This window comes from Calliphora vicina, chromosome 2, assembly GCF_958450345.1.
Source record: "Calliphora vicina chromosome 2, idCalVici1.1, whole genome shotgun sequence".
Lineage (NCBI taxonomy): Eukaryota > Metazoa > Arthropoda > Insecta > Diptera > Calliphoridae > Calliphora > Calliphora vicina.
Genome location: NC_088781.1, coordinates 106,280,078 through 106,303,614, shown reverse-complemented (window position 1 = coordinate 106,303,614; position 23,537 = coordinate 106,280,078). Strand labels below are relative to the sequence as shown.

Below are 23,537 nucleotides of genomic sequence, written 5' to 3'. Positions count from 1 at the left end.
GAATGACAAGAAAATTATGAGCCATATTAACAACAAATCATTAGCAATAATTTAGACAACATTTTTTAAGTGTTCTCAGGCAATTGCAACCAACAACAAAAAAGATTGGCAACAATAATAACAATTCCTACTTGGAAATGAGGAACAACAATTCATTCATTCATCCATTCGATCGTTTGTACGTTGTTCTTCGTTCATTTGTTCAATTTATTTAGTTTTATTATACGAATATACATATTCGCATTAAGACGATTGCGTTACTAGAGAAGATACATTTCGTGTCTATATTTCACGCCAACCTACAAATTCATAAACAATCGGTCGGTTGGTTGAACGGACGGACGGACGGAAGGATGGACGTATGGAGAGGCAGACAGAAAGTTGGTCGGATGTTTGGTTTGATTTTATAGCTGGAATGGGTTGGGTTGATTTGGTTGTTTGGCTCATTCATTCGCCTGCTCGCCTGTTTCATTTAATGATTTCTGAGTTACAAGGCTTTTACGTGAATATATGTGGCACAAACGCATTTCAATTTCTAGCTGCAACAACAGCCGAAGATGAACGTTTTTTTCCTCTTGTTTTTTTTTGGTTTATCTGAATTGTGGCAGGATGGTTGGTTGGCTGGTTGGCTAGCTAGAGATGAAGTGTATTGAATCTCAGCAGGTTTAATAACACAACAATTTCGCAACAACTTATGACAATGCGGTGGTAACAAATAACACTTTCAAGCCATTATGACTGAGCTTTCATTCATGCCGACTGATCAGCCTGCCAGCCGGCCACAAACGAACAGCGACCAAAACTACAATTTCTGTTTTAAAACTCAATCATCCAAAAGAGTACGACGCTCGCCAGTTGCTTATAAAACGCTGTTTTTTTTATGCCGTTCAAAAGAGCTGAGAATTTATGGTGAACTACTACCGCAGCATGAGTTGAGCCTGCGTATTATATGATTTTTTTTAGTTTTTTTGGTAAATAGAATGTCTTAAATTATGAATATTACCACAATGAGTCAATTCTCAATAAATTTACCTCCCCAGCTTAATCGCAAACAGCCAGCCAGCTAGCGACGCAACCAGCATTAAGGAAAAACCAGTTCCCCGTCTTCATCGCACCATCATACCGGCGCAGTTGACTGCCAGCCAATTTAGCCTTCATACTTTATAAGCGGCAAATAAAGTTGTCGTTGTCGTCGTTGTCTTTTGGCTTGGCATGATGGCTCATGAATCAGTAAATGATTTTTCTGTGATCACACCAACAAGAAACACCAACAAAAACTACAGAAAGAAAGAAAAGGGAAATAAGACCGCTTGTTTTTCAAAAGTTATAAACATAATTTGTACGCACATGATTAGATATGACTTTCTTCTTCTTAGATCTTTTTTTTTTGTATTCAGCAGATCAGTTGCTTACTTACCACAGGGGCGTCTTGTACGTGTGTATCGTTCAAATGATCTCATAATCTATGGGCAATTAAACAACATGATTGTCTAATCTCATTTCATATACGAGTGCAGATATTTCTGTCTGATTACATGGATTTGCATGATCAGTTGGTTAATAAATTTTGATATGGAATTTCATATTATCGTACATCACGGTGATAATGAGAGAGGTGTTTATCCTTAAGATTAAGGTGGCTGGAAACTAAAGTATTTACAATATTGTAGCTTTGGTATCTCAATCTCTGAAGTAGTGAGCGGTACTTGCGGATTATTGTGTGAAAAACAATTTTGTTGTGGTATGCAACAAGCAGCTATTTAATTTCTAGATAACTTGCATCCTTGTTTGCATCGATTAAGTTTGTTTTATTAATGTAGGAATGTTATAACAGGTGGCGGATTTAGTCCACTTGTCGTATGTCCAGTTATCGTATGCACTAATAATGATAGGAGCATCTTAAGAACTGCCAGATAAAATGAAGGAAACCGAAACTGCAGCAAATTTTGTCGATGAAAAACCACGAAGCATATTCGGTATCTTAACATTAGGATATTCTAATATTCGCTGAAAGCCAAACGTGTATAATAACTCTGGAAAGAATGTTAACTAGACATCCAAAAGCAGCTTCTTCCTGGAACAACAGCACCCCTTTTTGCAAAAGGTTTCGCAAAATTTTCTAATGCATCTCAGGACTATTTCTTACTTGTATTCAATTGAAGGTCTCGTTGCATTTATTTAAAGCCTTTATTCTTCAGCCATACTGTTGTTCTAAGGATGGTTTTTTTATAGAGATGGAGAACTTTAAATTGAAATATCACATAGAAAAAGGTCTTTAATATCCATCCAATTGACTTTATTAATTAGATAATTTTATGGCATTAATGACTAAATTTGATTTCGTGCATGTGGTCACCGCGGTTAGCTTGTATCCTTGAAGTCAAATTTTCACACACCCTTCGTAATTAAATTGCTTGTTCGTTTCCTGTTTATCTGCATAGTCCTGGGACATATTCCCAGCGAAAATAATCTAATGGCGTCAAATCACATGAGCGAGGTGGCCATTTAACAGGTATATTTTTTGAAATCATTCGTTCGCCAACTATGCGGAATATATTCTTTCGCGCTAACGCAGTTAAAAATGTTTTAGTGGATCTCAATATAAACAACTCTCCTGGAAGTAGTGTTCTTCGACGCTAGCCCGTACGTTAGCAAACTTTTTCAGCATATTATACAGTGCCGGTGGATTTCCTATATGTTGGAAGGTTACTAATGTAACACTTTCGTAGAGGCTGATCTACGTGGGACTTGCTTGCCTTCGTATTGGAAGAATGGTGTCGTTTTTGCGAAAGTAAGGTGGTGGCTCTTGATATTTCTAAGGCGTTCGATAAGGTGTGCTTTTATCGAAACTTATTGCTTTTGGTGTCGGTAACGATTTCTCCCGATTTATATCGATCGTTCTCAGAGATCTCACTATACGAGTTGTTGTAGATGGGATCTCATTAAACGTGTTCAAGATTTATTCACAAGGCTCCGCTCTTTCTCTTACACTATTCCTTATTATTCTAATTGACCATCTAAGTTAAACTTCCAACCCTATATATTATTTTGCAGATGGCAGCAACATTTTTCATTCACATTCATTCAACTATAAGCCAAGCGATTCAGAGATTGGGGCAATGAGGCAAAATATGAATTATACACTTATCCATGATCTTGTGATAATCTCCGAATGAGGTTGAGTAAAGAAAGTTGATTTTAATGCACGTAAGGCTTGTATGAAAACACACAAAAGCACGGCAGGTGGTCGATTCTGGTTCATAGAGAATCATAGAGTTTCAGATTCTCGTTTAGTGAAAAAATGATAAATAAATTCAAATGTTTTTATATGAAAGGATCAAGTGGAATAAAGTAAATTGAAAAACAGGAATCGCCATTTTTGTGTAATTGTGAATTGATAATATGAAAAGTTCTTATGAAAACGAAAATGAATAGTTTTTTTTTCATTTCACCGTTTCACAGAACCAGAATCGACCCCCAGATCATGTTGCTTCATTTGTTTCTACGGATAGTGTTATTATTGAGGAATCAGAAGCTCTTGATGTTCTAGGCATGATAATTCAGTGTGATGTTCCTGAACAAAACACAAGTGTCGAAAGAAACATTTAAGTACATCGGTTTTCTAAGACGGTATAAGAAATACTTCACTTCATCTGATCTCCTTATTATTTAGACCACTCACATCCGACCCAAAATTAAATACAAAGCTCCTGTATGGGCCTGTGTTTCGATGTATGCATATTTTGGAGTTACTCGATAGCGTACAGGAGAGGGCGGTGGTGTTTATCGGTGACAGGGTATCCAGCTCTATTAATTCTCTAGAGCATCGTCCCAATGTGGGTTGTGTTTCAACCCGTAGTTTCTTACGAAATACTCGTTCATCAGCGGGGGCTCATCCATTAGTGATAAGTGGATCGTACAACACACTACAGAGAAAATTGTTTAGCCGTGCCGCACCTATGTGGAATAAGCTTCCCGTCGAAGTATTTCTTGTCCCTTTCAATGTAGGAAAATTCAAATCAAATATCCACAAACACTACTCGCTCCATCCTCCTTCCCATAACATATTTTCCTAGTTCCAACACAATCCATTGTATGAGTAAGGGTCATCTCCTGAGTGCTGGTCCAAGCAAAAAAAATGGATAGACACAAGATTAATTGATGAGCAAGATGCCGAATTGATGCATATTTTCATATCTAATCATTAGGAGTAAACGTATTGCGAAAACGATCCATAGTTTCTCTAATTAATCGTTTTGATGGACGATTTTGAGAACCATAAAATGCACTTAATGCAATGAGTTTAGCGAATTAAACCATAGCGAAGTTCAGTATTAAGTGCGAATGGTATTGCATCATTGCAAATACAAAATTGTAAATGTTTTTGTGTATATTTTGTTATTGGATTACGGTAAAATTTTGCATTTGCAATGATGCTAGACCATTCGCACTTAAAAGTGAATACCGCTCATGATTTTCATAATAAGTTTGAACAATTTGCAAATTGTATAATTGAACAATTTGTAAAGTTAGCTGTAGCAGAAAGCAGTTCAGCCAATTAAAAGTTATCCGCCTCTAAAAAACAATCTTTATTAGAAAGCTTTTGTTGGTCAAACATTCCACGTCTTAGATCTCCAAATTCCGGACAGTGACATAGAAGATTTTTAGATGTTCCTTGTCGTTACAGCTTTTATAGAAATCGTTGTAAGGAATTCTTAACATTTAAGGGTGTGCTCCTAGAGGCCAGTGTCCAATAAGGACCGCTATATGATTTCTTAGATAAAATGTAGGCAGATTTATCGCAAGTCCATATTATTCCATATTTTGATCTCTTAAATGAGTTATCTCTCCCATCATTCTTTGGCAATAAGATGAAGTTTGTGAAATTAGTTATTTTCCTAAGACAGGAATGCCAATATCCCATTCCAGTTCGTTTTAATTTAGGTTGGGCCAGCTTTCGAAAGTGCATCTGTAACCTATGCAAGGGTTACCGATGAATGTTTCGCTATCTCCTTTAGATACACCCGAAATTCTCACCACTACTCACATAGTGCGCTGTAAGAGGGTTTGAATTTTCCATGACAATTTTGCATAAATGTAGCTGAATATCGTTGATGCATCGTTGATTTTGTTCCTTCGATATCTAGGTGGTTATTTGCTTATTGACATAGACCTTTGAATTGAAATGACCCAGCAGTTCTAGGAGACAGTCCTAAACTAGTTATTTTACCCATCATTTAGGATGGGAACTAGTTACTTCAAAAGCTACATGACTAGTTATTTTAACATGTGCACGTTCTAAACATTGACCCTTTTTGATAACAATGAGACTTTTTGATAGCTGGTCCAAAGTAGTCAACCTATTGGATTCACATACCGGTTACATATAGTCAGTTATCTTACTAGCTACCTAACTGGTTACTTGATCAGCTACATAACTAGTTACTTTAACTTGTACGGGTGCAAATTGACCACCCTTGTAAATAAATCTTCCTCTGACAACTCTCCAAAAAATTGCTTCTGGTGGCTAAAATAACTACTTTCTAAAGTGCAGTGCAAAATAAACGTTTAAAGTGACTTCACTATAGGTTACTAACCCCCAGTAACACGAAGTCTGGTTATGTGTTAACTAATAGTTATACTGACAGTTTTCATACAAAAATAATTTTAAACGACAGTATTAGTTAGCACCTAACCAGACTTCGTGTTAATGGGGGTAAGAGATACTAAAGTGACTATTGGCTTCACGCTATGTTACATAATATCAGTATACTTAAGCAAAAATAAAAATAAACTGTATGAGAATTTCATAAATACAATGTGTATAAAACCAGTTTGTACGAATTACACACTAAACATTTAAAGTGACTACACTCTAGATTACTTAGAGACACTTAAGTGGCAATTGTATTCATGCTGGATTACCTGGGATGTATAAAGTAACCAATTGTCTTCTCTCTGTACTACAAAGAGCATATACATCTCAAATTACCCAAAGTGATAAGACTTAGTGAAAATTACTGTCTATAAGGGATACATTGACTACTTGCTTAACAGCTGGGAACTCAATTAAAAGAAATCCAATGGTGTTAAATCACACGATCTAGAAGGCTAATTCTGATAACTCAGTTGATGTTCAATATTCCATTAAACGATATTTTTCGGTTTCCATATTTTTATTTATTTTATGAGCATGAAATTAAGATCTTCAGTGAATATACGATTTAGAGATCATCTTGAAGTTTGTAATTCTTGTCCACGATGTTGAATTGATGTTCCTGGACCTTCTCCAACATTGTGAAGTACTGCTTTAACTGAACTGTTTGATTTAGGACTACCAATTTGTTTAACAGCTCTCTTCACCGTTGACGAATTTAAATCAATATTCCGACCAGATCTTGTACGAACTTTTCTTTACTTTTAAGATTTAGTTCAACAACCAAAACCAATTGTTCTCTCGAGTAATAATACATTTGTATTAACCTTAAATGATGAAAAATGTTATTAGAAACCCGCTTGGTCTGCAATTCTATAGCAATCAAATAGTTATCACACGAGTTATATTTATAAACACATCATTCAAGTTATTATGTAATTTTGAGGCTTCGAATAGGAAGACATACGGAATCTAGAACTAGTGTATGAATTTGGGATTTTATCTACCCCATCTTATATAGTACAATCTCTAGATAATCTCGTATAAGAGAGAAGTTGCTACTAACACCAAAAGCAATACTTTTTCACTAAAGTGCAGAATGACACTTTCAAATGCCTTGGAAATATCTGTAACATTCACGAGCTACCACGTAAGTAGCTGTGCTCTAGTATTTCCTACTTCATAAATTGGCTTTAAGTAGCAACAGGAAGAACGTCCAGCCTTTTTAATGTTGGGATCTACTGAGCTCGTTTCTAAGCTTCATCTTCAAAACAGCTTAATTTTTAGCGAAAAAGATTTTATTTTGACAAACCCTAGTACTTAGTCTTAAGAATGTACTTGTTCTGTATTAAAGGAAAGCTCAAAAGCTAAAATTTACGATACGAACTTCTCCAATCAGTCATAGGCACTATTAGAATTTACATTCTAATTGGATTTCCAAACAGTCCATACTTATTAATTGATGTAGCTCTTTAGTTTCTAAAATATTTGTGATTATTGACAATATTTTTCTACATTTTCAGAAACTCCCCCCAAATGGATCAAGACTTAGACGACACTCACCTCTGCATCAAATGCAGTCGAACAATTGTGGGACTAGACAACTATATACAGCATCGTAAACAAAATTGCTCAATTCCTACAACTACCTCATCCGAACAAACTACTAAAAACTCGGCCACAACTACCACCTCAACACAACAGCAACCTGCTGTTGTTACGACAGCCATAGCGGAAGTTACTCCGCCCATAAACTATGAACCATTTAATTTCAGTGAACCGGCAAATCCTCCCAGTCATGGTGGCAAAACTTCTAAGGCCTTGGGTTACGATTTGCCCTATGAATTGGAAGCCGATGTATTTTTCTCTTCACTACAATTGCAAAGTGTACAATCATCAGTGGGGCCATCGACAAGTGGTGGTAAAACAGGAAGTAACCAACAACAAACAGCACCATTGACGCGACAAAAATCTCTGCAACAGGAAGCGGAACCAGCTACAACTGCTGAGCCAAACTGGATTAATGCCCAAACAGCAGAAGCCCCTCAGCAAACTAGGGAACATTTCCTAAAGGCGGTTAGTTATATGGGAGAAACTAAAAAATCATATGAGACAATTTTCAAACCCATAACATTCGAACATGAATCTCCGGAAGTGTCCGAAGAAGAGGAGGAAGATGAAGGGGATGTTGAGATGGAAGATGATGATGAAGATTATGATCCCATGGCTGAGGCTCATGGTTCCGGGGGTAAATGGAAATTACCCCTTATAACGCACTCACCCCCAGTGGTGCCTGTATCTCATACGGGCGGCAAATGGAAACCAGAACATCGTCCCAATCTTAGAGTGGCCCATTCACAACTTTCTAGATTATCACCCACTTGGGATGATCACATGGAAGATGTGGATGCACAGGAGGGCCAACATCCTCCAGCCGATCATACCAAAGGTAAATGGGTGCCTGGTACTAAGCTACAGAGACTGGAATATAAAGAAGTGGTGGAATTGGCCAAATGTAGTAATACAATTCAGGATTATTGGTGTAACATTTGTTGTCGCAAACTAAAAAGTAAAATTATTTATGAGAATCACCTGAAGTCCTCCTACCATTTAAAAAGATCAGAGCCAGAAGTACAGCTGGAAAAGGCCGCCATTAATGAGTTGCCTAGAGCAGACATAAATAAAAGTTTTTCGGTTATGGAGTTCAAGCCTCTCTCAATTACACTCTCTACGAATAATAAAAAACGTAAGAGAAGATCTACTTACTTGAAATGTAGTCTCTGTAAATATGTCATGGTTAGGCATTTAATAGGAAAACATTTGATATCCCACTATCATTATCGGCGCATGCAGCTACATCCTGGTATATCTTGGCATATGATCCTGGATAATATTCATGCCATTGTCTTGCAGTCACCATTTCAATGTCGTCCTTGTCGTTTCTATGCCAACACCGAGGAGGCTTTTTTGCTGCACTGGAATTCAGCTTCGCATTTGGATGCCTCTGAGGGACCAGGACGCTTCTGGTGCTCATATTGCCAATTTGAATGTGAGGACAATAATCAAATGAGAAGACATCTGCTGGGACCGGAACACAAAGAAGTACTTCTAGCCATTAATCGTTCTGTGCCTGTTTGTATAAGCAAGCGATTGAGTTTAGATTGTCCGAAATGTGGTCAGGCATTTCGTTTTAATTTTGAACTGAGACGTCATATTTTACACTTTCATCGTGGCATGGAATTTGTGGGCTCAGCTTCGGATGTTTATCAGTCGAAATTTAAGTGTGTCTCATGTCCGGAAGTTTTACCCTCAAAAATTGCCCTGCAAAGACATGGAAAATTTAAGCACAGCGTTTCCAAATATTTCTGTTCCATATGCTCTTTGGAATTCAATAGTCCTTGCAAGGCGAGAAGACATCGTAAGACTTTAGAGCACAAGCAAAAAGCTTTAGCTTTAAATCTGAAAAGAAACAAGGAAGAAGAAACGAAAGAAATGTTTGAATTGAAAACAGAAAAGAGGTAAGTTGTATTACTTAATTCCTGTGATATAAAAATCTTAATTGTTTTGTTCTCATTAAGCCCAACTAATCACAGCAAAATTATGGAGTTGGAAGTTCCTCTACTAGATGAAAAGCCTAGTACAAGTGAACAAGCCAAACTGAAAATTTCAAAGCAAACTCCCTCTCCAACTGATGCAACTTTTAAATGCCAAGATTGCTGCTTAACAACTACTTCAGAAGATAAGCTCCAACTGCATTGCCAAAGAGAGCACAGCCATTCACAACACATTTGCATATTGTGCAGCAAAAGCTTTGCTACAGCCCAAGAACTAGGAAGGCATTCCAGAGTTTGCAAACCTACAACTATTGTCGCACCCGAAGAGATCAAACAGGCCTCACAATTAAGCGAAACCATAACCGAACAAGGAGAGAAAATCTGGCCTTGTGATTTATGTGAATTTAAGTAAGTGTCTCAGAAACAATTTAGTAAATTTCATATAAGTAAATTAAAATTCCCTATTTCAGAGCTCCTTTCCAATCAGAAATACTTTATCATCGCGTCTTTCATTCCTTTACCAGCGTGGCTAAGAATCAACTACTTCCCTGCCCTCTATGCGATAAAGCCTTTCGCAAACAATCTTTACGTTTCCACTTACACAATCATACAAAGGAAAAACTTTTCAAATGCAATCTGTGTGATTCTTCGTTTTCACGTCCTAATAATCTTAAAGATCATGTGAAAAATATTCATGGTTCTGATGCTGATGTAGATGTTAAAGTTTCCGGAAAGAAAGAGAAAATATTTACATGTGATTACTGTCAGAAGGCGTTTAAAAGCAAGTGAGTACCCTAAAATTTCGGATAAGACACTACTTTATAGAAGAGTATCATGTTTATAGTGAATCATTTATAGAAAAGTGTCTGTTTTAGGCAACATTCTATAGAAAATATTCTTATTTATATACAACAATCGAACACAAATATTTGTGTTCGATTTGTGAATTTGTGAGAAGATGAGAATTGGCCATGTGAGAAGTATGGATTTTCAAGGTCAAAGCCGAAAACACGCAATGACTGCCCTTGAAATTTATTAATTGTCATTGCGAATGCATGCCGTACCGGAAACTCAAGGGTTTAAAATCGAATGGCATGTCGGTCCGAGCCATTAGGATAGGTTTTTTTTTTTTTTAAAAAAAAAAACGAACACAAACTGCGAAGCGTTTTGCTTGTCTGCAGAAACACCCAGAGTCTCTGACAGGAATCGAACCCGCAACTCCTGGATTGATAGTCTAGCACACTATCGTCTAGTCTATCGGGGCACCCAAAGGTTGTGGTATCACAACCTTTGTACTATTGTATTGTATTATTGATTTGATGAAGTTTCACGTTTTTTTACCGCAAGTCAGGTGCATTAAAAAGACGTGGTTGGTTTATGTTTCGAAACATTATGATTTCCGATCTGCCTTTCAGTTAGGATTACCCGGTAATCCGGGTAATGGTGTTGGAACTAGGAAAATAGGTCATGGGAAGGAGGATAGAGAGAGTAGTGTTTGTGGACATTTGATTTTAATTTTCCTACAGTGAAAGGGTCAGGAAATACTTCGACAGGAAGCTTATTCCATATACGGACTGTACGGCTAAAAAAACAATCGACCACCAGTCAAGTTTGGAAATGTTTGGTGTCAAAAAAAAGTCGTTGAGCTCAGTCCAATGAGCCTTTTCGTAAATAAAAGTAGAAAGTTTCGTAGCTGGTTATGAAACGTAGCTGGTGCAATGATCCGAATTTCTAAGAGGTGCAAAACTTCATACTTGTCAGGGTGTGATGTTAGAAAAAGGACGAGGGTGTTGGTGTCCATCAATACATAAAATATGTATTGGTTCATTCACTAGTTGCGCAAGGAATAACTCAACATATTGGCCTTCTGTGGTTGTATGATTTGAATGGCGAAGCCAAGAGATGTTGCATGTTGAATTTTCATTCATTTGCTTATTCAATGGCAGCTTGAGTGCTGAATGAGCAGTTCGACCGCCTTCTAACAACGTAGCTGCAATTCCTGATAAAGCAAGTGCAATATCATTCTGCAAATCTATCGTTGCCAAAATCATCGGATGTTAAGCATGTTCAGATTATTATCGAAAACAATGTTCGAAAGCCCAGCATATCCCAGGGTGTATTCCCAATGAGTGTCATTCTCTAACAAACGTAAGCGTTGACATGCTTCTCTATACATGTCACACAATCCACCATTTATAGTTCGCAAATCTTGAACGGATGTTGGACCACGAACGTTGATTAATAACAAACGCAAATAAAAATACTCATCGTTTCTTGGATGGACTGTGAAAATGCGACCTAATTCGTTGGTAAAAAATAAGTGGAGGAAACGTAGAACTGGATTTCCTTGTTTCCGCCATTGAAATTTCTTTGATGATTGATTCCAAGTATAATATCTTGGCATTTCGGAGTATAGCAGCGTTCTTTCAAATCTGTCTATGAACTCGCTGTAATACGTTCTCCTCAGTAAAGTACACTCTTTGACCATTTTCCAGATATCTTTCATGAATGGCAAATGGATAAATGCGCCAAATTGCAACGTTACTGCTAACATAGCAGTTCCCAAAAATCCCGGAGTTTTCGGGATTTCTTAAACCCCGAAGCCCGGGATTTTTTAATTTTAAATCCCGGGATTTTCCAAATCCCGTTTTTCATAAATAAATAGGGGTAATTGTCATTTTTGTGTGCCTTTTTTATGCATTTTGACATTCTACATGCCCGAATATCGAAAAGTGATGTTCAACAAAGTTGTTGAGCTCAACTCCTGCTACAACATAGTTAATAAAGGAAGGTATTGTTGGTTTTCCTAGAGTGGGGTTCTGGAAAATCAATTCTTCACAATTTTTTTGTAAGTTATCTAACAAAACTCAATTTAAATCCTCTTTAAACGAAATTGATTTTATCTCAGATGAGGAGCTAGAACAAAATGAAAATATTTCGATTGCTCAAAGGATAAAAGATATCTTCTATATATATATATAAAAATGAAATGGTCCATGTATGTAATGTCATCACGTGAGAACGGCTGGAGCGACTTGGCTGATTTTTTTTTATTCGATTCGAAATTTTCAGGAGATGGTTTGTAAAGAAAAAAAGTTCAAAAATTCCGGGTAAAACACGGAAATTCTTTTTTTTTTGTGAGTCCAGTCAACTGTAATAAAAAAGCTCCCTAAAGTATGCAATACAAATTTAGATATTTTATTTGCAAATAAATAACAACAGGCTGGTGTGAGTGGGTTGGAGAAACTTGAAGAACTAACATTAGTAAATGGTACCGGGCGAAGCCGGGGCGATGAATTAGTTATTAATAAATGTAAAAATCCGAAATAACAATAACAAAACCAAGTTATAATGTAGATTTGCAACTTGCAAAAGAAATAGATCACTTTATTTCTGAAGGAACAAGAGGAAAATACTTGCAGATTTGTTATAAGTATTTACAAACGGTTTTGCCAATATGAAAGATGTTTTTCGGCAGCAACATATGTCGGAAACAAAATTCGTTCCAGAATGGCAGACAAAACCATAGATGCAATAGTATGCTTTTTAGTGTCTAATAAAAATTAATTGCTAAATAAAAAATTTACTTTCAATTGTAAAGACATAATTATGTACGTTTCTTTCTTATAATTTTCGGTATTTTAGATTTCCCGAAAATCCCGGTCGGCATTTCGAGATTCTTTACCAAATCCCAATTCCGGGATTTTCAAAAATCAGTCCCGATTAGCATCTCTACTCACTGCCCTTGGTTACATATTTGCAGATATATCTGTGGGCAATTTTTCTTTCTGTAAAAAACTTTTGAACATTTGAAAAATATTACCCAATTCGATTCAGGCGTTCTGGGATTTTGGATATATCGAACAAAAAGTGAGAATAAAATTGGGAGTAGTCAATTTTTCTTTCAGTAAAAACTTAAATTGACAAACCTTAGGGAACGCATCCTCGAATTTCCATTGATATCATGCTTGGATGAGTTACCAAAGATGAGTCTTAGACGAAACTACCCCTTCATCAGAGAATATGGCTGGTTTAACTTGGAGACAACGGAAGTACTGTAAATACACTGCTGTTTGCCCCTTCAGATCAGATTTTAATGGATCGGATTACTGAAAAATCGGATTACTGCGAACATTTAGAAAAAAATTTGCCATATCGGTGCACCGGTTTTCCGTAAAATCCAAAGGTGGACTATGACGAACATTTAAAAAAAAACAAGTAAGAGAGCTATATTCGGCTGTGCGGAATGTTATATAAACTTAACTAAATTATACTTTAAAATAAAATTTTTAAATATTTTTAGGTAAACAAAATTAAAATTTTTAAAAAATTTTTTTTCGAAATTTTTGTTTTAATTTATTTTAGAAAAGGTTTTTTCCCAATTTTTCTTTATTAAAATTTATTGAAAAAAATGTCTGCTAAAAAAATTTTTTTGGTGAAAAAAAATCGGGTTAAAGAATACTTTTTCCGATTTTGACCCATTTTAGGTCTAACTTACTATAGTCTAATATACAGCATTGCAATGGACTTTGAAATATCTATCATTGGATATCCATATTGTCTCTATTAATCACTTAGTAATGCAGATATAGATAAAAAAACAGGCCAAAAATCGAGGTTATCCCAGTTTTTTCCTTGTATCTCAGCCGTCAGAACTGATCCGCAAGAATTCCCGATATATTGATGTATGAATCATGTATGCAAGTTATTTGGTGGCTACGGAAAGCTGATTTCAACAGACAGACGGACGGACACTTAGTGGGAAAAATGTAGAAATTACAAATGGAATGACAAATTTATACCCTTGCAACTCATGTTGAAGGTTTATACCCTGTCCAAATCGGCCCAGCCGTTCTTAACTGATGCAATTACCAACATACGACATTTGATTTTTATTTATACAGATGTAGATTAAATATTAATAAAACTATTCCTAGTAAATGTAAGATTCCCCTTAGTTTCATTGAAATTATTATGCACTCAAACACACTACACATTTCTTATTCTTCCTTTTTTTAGATTATACCCTACAAAAAAATCCTTGTGGAGCTTGTCTAACAAAAAAATGTGCATTATTGAAAAACAAACGAACTAAAAAATTTCCGTTTTTATTAAAATGTCACTCAATTTATTGCAATTTGTATATGAAAATAAGTTGTACAATTGTAATTTTTGTAGTTGTTTTTAATTTTGGCCATTTGCCTCAGCTAAAGAACATTAAAACAAATACAAATAAAAAAGAAAAGGAAGCAATTTTCACATATAATGACCACAATACATTGTAATTTTTAAAACTAAACAATTCAACCGCGTATTATTTAAATGAGAGTGTCTAAAGGATATAAGAGTAGGTGGTATGGGGCAAAGTGAGCATGTTCTTTAAATTAAAAAATTCCAAAATACACAACCACTAATGAAACAAATAAATAAAGAACATTTGCCTCCCGAAAAAAGGACAAATTAACTAACAAAATGAGCAAAAAATAACTCATTAAGTTTTAGCAGGACATTCCTTGGCATAATGTCCCTAAACCTCTTCCTTTATGCTTTAGCACATATGTAGGAATAATAATAAACATATTGTTGTTGTTTTTTTCTACTAATGCATTTGTAAATCTGTGTAAGTGTAAATGTGTGTGTCTCCACCACTACATGACCACATAGAAATTTGGAAAAAAATAAGTTTTAAAAGTATTGCATTCACTAAATCACGCTTGCGGCCACTAAAAATGCAATCTTTGTTTAAAATATTTTTCCTCCATCACCTCCTCTTTTCCCCACTTGCCAAACAATTCTTCTGCAATTATGCTTGCAACCAAACAACAAATAAATACTTATTGTTTTGCATTCATTCGTTCGTTTTAGGATTATAAATTTGCAACACAACATTATGAGTTTAACTGCAGGCTGTGGTCATTAGTAGATTTTTTGTAACTATTTTTTTTTATTATTTAGTTCTCATTCTTACGGCTGCTTGAAATAATCATTTCTAAACACAGATTAAAATTTGGGTTTACAACAAATTCCATAATATGTAGCTTTGATTTTTGTTCTTACATAAATTGTATTAAACAATAGCGGTATTCACAATGTAGAGTACTTGGCCTGGTAATGTAGTAAAAGAGCACAATATCAAAAAAATAAAAACATAATACATTAGAAATTTAAATGTTTGTCAATAATTAGCTTTTCTGTTTTTTTTACTAGGCCAATTACTCTACATTGTGAATACCGCTAATCTATGTATATAAATTAGTAACATTACAGAATGACAGACTAACAAATTCATTATAATGTTACGTTGTTTCCTTTTAAAAACGGTGGTTTATTTCCTTTAAATAAACTAGATGCATCTATCACGTCATATTGGCATAATGTCCTAATATTTGAAAATGTTGTTATTGTCTTTCAAGCAAAAAATATCCTAAAATAATATCACTCTGTATGCTATGTTTATTGTGTTATCGTAACCAACCAGCAGAAACCTGCACCGCACAGTGTCTTTTTTATTGGCCAAAAGTCTTTTTTATTTTGCCGCCAATTTTTAATTTCAAATACTCATATTAAAGTTAACACCTGAGAACCTCAGAAGCCAAAAATTCAGGTCTCTATGGGTGGCTTTTAAGTTTCAAAATATTTTTAACATTAAAGCCCAAAAAAACCCCCCAAAAAATCGTTATTTGACTTAGAATCAAAAATTCTAATAAAGGTGAAATTTTGGACTTGTTTTAATTATACCCTTCACCATGAGTGGCAAGGGTATATATAAGTTTTTCATTCCGTTTGTAATTTCTACATTTTTCATTTGCGACCCCACAAAGTATATATATTCTGAATCGTTATAGATAGCGGAGTCGATATTTTTGACCCATATCTGGATTACTAAATCATTATTATAGACAATATGGATATCTAATGATAGATATTTCAAAGACCTGTGCAACAACGTATATAAGACCATAGTAAGTTGGACCTACAATGGGTCAAAAGCTGAAAAAATATTTCTTAACCCAAATTTTTTTTCATATTAAAAAAAAAAATTTAAAAACTAAAAAAAAAATTTTAAAAAAAAATTATAAAATTTGGAAAAAAATTTTAAAATTTAAAAAAAAATTAAAAAAACAATTTCGAAAAAACAACTGGAAAAAAAATTTAAATTTTGTTTACATAAAAATATTTAAAATTTTTATTTTAAAGTATAATTCGGCACAGCCGAATATAGCTCTCTTACTTGTTTTTTTTTGCTCTTTTTGAGCTCGATCTATAAACTAGTCTTCAGTTCACTAATATACTCTTAAGAGAACGAGATATAATTTTCATACCCAAAATCATAACACCCAACTCAATATCTATCTATATAAATAAAAATCAAATGTCGTTCGTTGGTAATTGCATCAGTTGAGAACGGCTAGACTAATTTAGACAATTTTTTTTTTTAAATGTTGGTCATAGTACAACTTAGGTTTTTACGGAATGAAAAATTGACCACGCCCAATTTTTATGCCCACTTTTTTCGATTTATCCAAAATCGGAAAACGGCTGCACCGATTTGGCTAATTTTTTGTTTAAATGTTCATAGTTATAAAATTTAAGTTTTTACTGAAAGAAAAAATTGACCACGCCAATTTTGTTTCGATATATCCAAAGTACGCCTGGACCAATCTGGCATTTTTTTTTTTGTTTTATGTTTGCAATAGTCAACAAAACTTTTTACAGAAATAAAATTTGTCCACGTCCACTTATTATCTAACTACATCTGCAAAATTTTATCACTCATATTTCAGAACAAAATTCGATTACTTATATAAAATCTCACAATATCTCAAATCGCTAATAACTTGGCCAATAAGCGTTTAATCAAAAAAAGCAGCTCGATCTGTGATCACTCATATTTCTGAACAAAAATCGAATTTTTATAAAAAAAAAATCAAAATATCTAAATTCGCTAATAACTTGGACAATAAGCGTTTAATCAAGCGAAGGAGCTCGATCTTTGATCACTCACATTTCTGAACAAAAATCGAATTTTTATATAAAAACTCAAAATATCTAAATTCGCTAATAACTTGGCCCATAAGCGTTTAATCAAGAAAAGCAGTTCGATCTGTGAATCAAAATATTTCTGAACAAAAATCGATTTTTTATATAAAAACTCAAAATATCTAAATTCGCTAATAACTTGGGCAATAAGCGTTTATTCAAGAAAAGGAGCTCGATCTGTGATCACTCATATTTCTGAACAAAAATCAATTTTTTATATAAAGACTCAATATACCTAAATTCGTTGATAACTTGGCCAATCACACTAATATTCGGTGTGTTTAAATTTAAGCGATTATCGATCATCACACCCAGGTATTTGATGGCTTCCGTGGAGACAATTTCACTTCATCCTACTTGTATCTTTATTACCTATTTTGCTCTCCTGCTGCTTACCAACACCAGTTCTGTTTTATGTTCTACCAGTTTCATGTTCATAAATTCTATTCATATTCGTATGGTTCTATAGTCTCATCTGCATAAAGCTGAACATCCTCTAGGTACCAGGCTTGAATGACTACAGCGACATCATCCGCTAAGCCTACAATTTTAACCACTTCCGGTACTTTAAGCCATCATAACTGGTGTTCCACAGTAATAGGCCTAGCACCGATCCGTCGTAATGGTTTGCGACTCAGTGCCAATACCCGTTCCATCAGAAAAGTATTGTAGTATTTTTCTATTTTTATCAGATATTCCGGTTCAGTTTCCTCAGCCATAGTTTTATGTTGTTCCACACAGCTGAGTCAAAAGCATATCGGCCTAGCTTTTCGGAATCCGTATTTCATCAGCGAAATACCCTCGGCTTCATTTACAACGTTTAGTTACCTAGTGAAGAGTGTTGCAAACAGCCAGGGAGTTATTTTTATCGCGATTTATAATGCTCTGTTTGGCATGTTATAAGTTCCTGGGTCTTTTGTATCACCAATCTTTGGGCACAGTTTTAGTTTCTCTTCTTCCATGACTGGTGTATGGTTACTAACTATTCTGCAAAGGTAGCTTTATCCAGTTTATCGTTTGTCCAATCTTGGAAGGTAGCTTTTTCTCGTGATACAGTTGTGGTACTATCTTTGTTTATGGTAAATATTATTGCATTGCCACTGAACGTCCTTAGCTAGTGAGCTCTTCTAAAGGTTTGTGCACTTTCTGTATTTAGTAGGACGAGGTCGAGTAAGGAAATAGATTACAGGAGTATAGGTTCTCTGTCATTGGTCCTTTGACAGACCCAATTTACAGCAGCGGCATTGAAGTCACCTCCAATGATGACAATTATCAACTATATACATAATGGAGGAAAAATAAGTCGATGTTGTCCCAGCGAGAAATATGAAAAAATCATAGAAACCTCTAAAAATGGACCTTTTTATCCTTTAATCCAGCTCATCAAATACTCACGCTAGGACAAACATTTTGAGAAACGGTATCTTAGAAATAATTGAACTAGTATTTTAGTTGGGAACATCAACATACATATATCCCACAAATTTTCATCAGAGTGAAACCATCTGATCGTTGTTTAATTCCCACTTCAATCGCCTTTTTACCGAAGGACCAAACACCTGAATTTCCCAAAGAATCTCTACCATATGTTTTTCTCTAGGTTTTTGTATTGTACACAGAGAAAACAGATTCGTGCTAGCAACCGAATTTGTTGCCAATCGAATGGTTCAATCTTAGCGACCGAATTTTACAGTTATGGCTACAATATTTTGGAAGGGATAACTAAAGTTTGGTTGCTTCAACTGAAATTCTTCTTTATCAACTGACTTTCTGTTGTTAGAACTGAATCATTCGATTGGCAACAAATTCAGTTGCTATCACGAATCTGTTTTCTGTGTGTACGCTTAGCAGTGTATATACGAGATACTTTTCTATAGACTAGTCTTCATCGTGACAACTAAAACAGAAGGAAATTGTGGAAGATGTTCAAACCTTGTTGTGCTGCCCGAATAATGGAGTGGTCTTTATATTTTTCTTTTAAATGTCTGCAGAATGATCGAAATCTTCCAGAATTTCTAAGTTTTTCAGGAAAGCTCTTTAGCTATGAATTCCTAAAACCTTTGTCTTATTGATGTTAATTTTCAGTATTCGTTGATAATTCTATGAGTTTAGCTGCTTTCTTGATATATCAGAAACGCTGACATACTCAAGATACTTTATTCGTTTGTGAAGTCCTCATACAATGCCTCTATTTTCTATCATCGCATGACTCAAGACGATATCCGATATTGTGTTAAAGAGAAACATCACACATCCTTGTCGAACTCCAGTATCAACCTTAATCTAAAACGAAAGAGAGCTCTCGGGAACGATTCGGCAGTTTGTACCTGAATTTAGGATAGTTGTCGAATGCATTCTCAAAGTGGATGATATAAGGGTGACCTCAATTCAACTGATTGTACCCCAATGATTTTTAATGAGATGATATTGTCAATATACATGATCTTCAAGATCAGCTTGCTAATGCTGATATTAGATAATCCGATATCATCTCGTTAAAAACATGGGTTGAAATCTTGTTAATCACGCTAAGCAACGTGTTTCCACGCCAGGAGATCTGAGTTGTCACATCATCTTTCTTAGATAACTGTAATACAAGGACTTCTTTGAGTTCTTGTGAAATTATTTCCGATTACCAGACATTTTTCAATAACAAGAAGGATTTACCATGAAAAGCTTTTAGGAAATGTTGTCACTTCCAGATTTTTTTCGTTGCCTTAACGATGATAGAAACTAGAAGAGGATTTGTGCTAATATTGAGTTGGGTGTTATGATTTGGGTATGAAAATACTATTTCGTTCACTTAAAAGTATAACAGTGGACTGAAGACTAGTGTATAGATCGAGCTGTTCGTTTTTTGACATTATAAATTTGACATAGCTATCCTTTATATTCTTTCAGACTGCCGAAGTTGTAAAGTACTTTAGTTTCCTGAAGAGTCTATATAAATCAATATAATTGAATATTTCTTATTAATTTTAAATTACGCAAACTCCAAATCATTTGCAGGGTACTATGCATAGAGAAAAATAGAGCGGAAACTAGAAAAAAACTCAAACAAAAAAATTACACAAAATAATCACACATACTAATGTTGTTTTTGTTTTCACATAGTTTTCTTTACTAATACATTGTCATCACTTTAGTTTTTGACAACTGAGTTAGGTCTTTGACAGGAGAGTTTCCAATCTATGTGTATTTATCTATGGTACTAAACATTATTTATATTTGGAATTTTGTCTTTTATTGCTCAAATAATCAAAAGTATAATTCACTACTCCCGAACACATTTAAATTTCCTATCTAAACTGTTTGGAATGATTATGTTCTCATCTTCTTATACTGGTCATTCCAACTACCATAAAATAATTTAATATGAGGAGTGTACTTCATTCTTTATAGCAATCAACAAAAATGTGAAAATGTGATCATAAAGAATAATCACTTGAACACGAAACAAGTGTATATTGAAATTTCTATTACAAAAGATGCTCGTATATAAAGAAATCCAAACTAATCATAAAATAAATGTTTTTCAATATTAATGCTGACTTGTACCATTATAATGGATTTTAATAAATTCCAAAATACAAAAATCCAACAACAAGCAGCAGCAGAACAAGTGAACCACATCGATTTTCATTGAGTATCACTGTCTATGGCAATTTCTCAAAACCATAAAATAAATGAAGACGAAAAACGTATGACGACAACGACAACAGCATCCATGATGCACTCAACTTCTGGAGTGGAAATGTTGAAAAGGATGTTATAGTTTTCTTTGACTTAAAGCTCTTCCTTCTCCTGCTGCTAGAATGTTTAAGATGAAAAAGAAACTAAAAATCAAGTTGTATTAAATTGAGTCTCAAGTGATGACGAGAAATGTTTGCAAAACAAAAAAGCAAAACCTAAAATAAAATCTTGAAAGCAACTGACTGAATTGAATTGAATTTAAAGTGAAGCAGCAGCCAGCGATGAGAAAGAATCATTAAAATGAATTGCTTTCAAACTGACAATGAGAGTTTGTTTGTATGTGCTTAACGAGTACTAGAACTTACAAACAACCAACCAACAATTTACCGACAACAGTAGTAACAATATTGGGGGTTTTCAAGAATTCATGGATCTTCTATAAACGTATCTTGGCTTGCTATTGACAAAGTGTGCAAACTTCCTCTGTCAGTGGAGGTTAATCCGGGAAGTAAAATATTAAAGACTTGATCGAGAATCAGGATTGGATCTATTTAAGAACCTAAATATGGTGAACTCTAAAGGGGGGTTGTAAAGAGTTCATGGAATCCAGAACTTCCATGGATAACCAGAACTTCCTCTCTTACTTTAATTTAATCCGCGAAGTAAAATATTAGAGCCTCAAAAATTGGATCTATTTTGGAACCTTTATGGACTGTGACATCCAAATACTATTTTATATCCAATTATTCATGCTTAATTCTATCCGAGTTTCCAATACTTTCGAAATCCTCTCTGATCTGAGGATGACTGTAATATTATTTTCGATTCCGAATGACTAAACCTTTAATCACTTCACAAATTGCTGTTGATTTCATCATACCCCTAATACAATTGTAATTTTGTAATACTATTCTTCCTAATGTTTGACTGACGACGAATGGCATTATTGAAAAAAATAGTATTTGCCGCTCCAAAAGAGAAAATATTTGAAATGCATGTTAAAGACACAGCATTCACACAAACCAAAACAACTTAAAATAAAATACAATTTTAAATAAATTGTGAAAACTGAAAGAAACATAAGAAGAGATGAGAATAAAAACTCAAATAGAATACATATTATAATAATAATGGTAGAAGAAAAAAAAGAACATCATCAACAACATCATTGCATTCTTCCCATTTCTGTGTGAACCAATGATGAACATGAACAGTTCCATGATGATGCTGATGATGGCACTCTGTACGAGTAACTATGGAAATCGAAATATGTAACTGAAATATTATAGTAGACAAACGAGCGTTACTCTCGTATTTCTATTCACAGTCATACAGAATAAGTACTACTAGTACATCTAGAGAAAATAACAACAACGACGACGAACAACAGTATGGAGAAGTTTATTCAGAACATTTTATGCCATTTCAATAAAAATGAATTACCAGCACTGGCAAAACAGCCAACTAAAAATAACTGGAGTTCTAACAAAACTTTTCTTTAGTTTGATGTGACAGGAGCGTGGCAATAAGAGCTCCTCGGGAAAATAATCATATTTTGTATAATTTTGGGACGCTGGACACAAATATGGCAAACAGTTTTAAAATCGTTAGTGGAGTTTTCAAGATATTTCCAATTTTAGGTTTTCACTAAAACTCCTGTTTTATGCAGTTTCTCAAGAACCCATATACTAGTTCCGACTGTACAAGTGACAGCATGAAAGCGGAAACTTAGGCATCATAGTCGACGGCGTACAAATTCCGACAGTCAGCCACAAGAAATTCTTGGGTGTCACTTTTCATAGCCTTTTTACATCCTGCGAAATAGGAACAAGGTCCTCAAAGCACTAGCCTGCAGAACTTGGGGTATGGATAAAGAAACCTTTCTAACAACGTACAAGACGATTCGTCGGTCTAGCATCAGTGTGGTCGCCTTCGTTAAATGATACTCAGTGGTAATATATTCAAATCTGTCAAAATGCAGCCTTAAGGACCATCACAGGCTGCCTCCAAATTACCTACGAATACCACCTTCACGAGGAAACTAAGGCTCTACCGGCCGAGGAACATAACCTCATGTTAACGCAACAGTTCCTTTTCAGTTATCACCGGAGGAGTCATCCAAGCTTCAACATCACACAGTTGGAGTCTCGAGGGAGACAGGACCTTATAAAATACGAGGAGAGCATACAAAGGTATGTGCAAGATCCATTTGATCGCAGCTCGTATATGACAGCTTTGAACGAAATTCATAGAGACGCCATCAATTCTGCGGTAGCAGGATACCGCCCCACCACCGATAGCAGACGCCGAGAAGATTCAGCCGCGTAAAACAAAAATCGTACTGGCACAACTAAGATCAGGATGAAGAAACAGCTTAATGCCTTCTAGTCCCGCATAGATCGTGCCGTCCTCAACTTATGCACATCATGTGGTCAGGGTCGCCATAACATCCTCCACATATTCAACTGTCCAGCCAACCCTACTTCACTACGTCCAGTGGATTTATGGACCCACTCAGTAGAAGTAGTACAATTTGTTGGGCTTGATCTATATGCAGAAGCCCCTGCAACAACAACAAATGGAATACTAAAATT

At 35.0% G+C, this 23,537-nt stretch overlaps 1 protein-coding gene across 1 annotated transcript in view; it reads left to right on the top strand.

Annotated features, from left to right (window-relative positions):
- The first annotated feature begins 7,192 nt into the window (after nucleotides 1–7,192).
- The window catches only part of LOC135950771 (zinc finger protein 91), a 48,503-nt gene continuing 32,158 nt past the window's right edge, over nucleotides 7,193–23,537 (top strand). Inside the window, exons 1-3 of the mRNA XM_065500301.1 lie at nucleotides 7,193–9,174; nucleotides 9,235–9,618; nucleotides 9,681–9,995. Coding sequence (XP_065356373.1) covers nucleotides 7,193–9,174; nucleotides 9,235–9,618; nucleotides 9,681–9,995 — 2,681 coding nt within the window. The remainder of the gene's footprint in view (nucleotides 9,175–9,234; nucleotides 9,619–9,680; nucleotides 9,996–23,537) is intronic.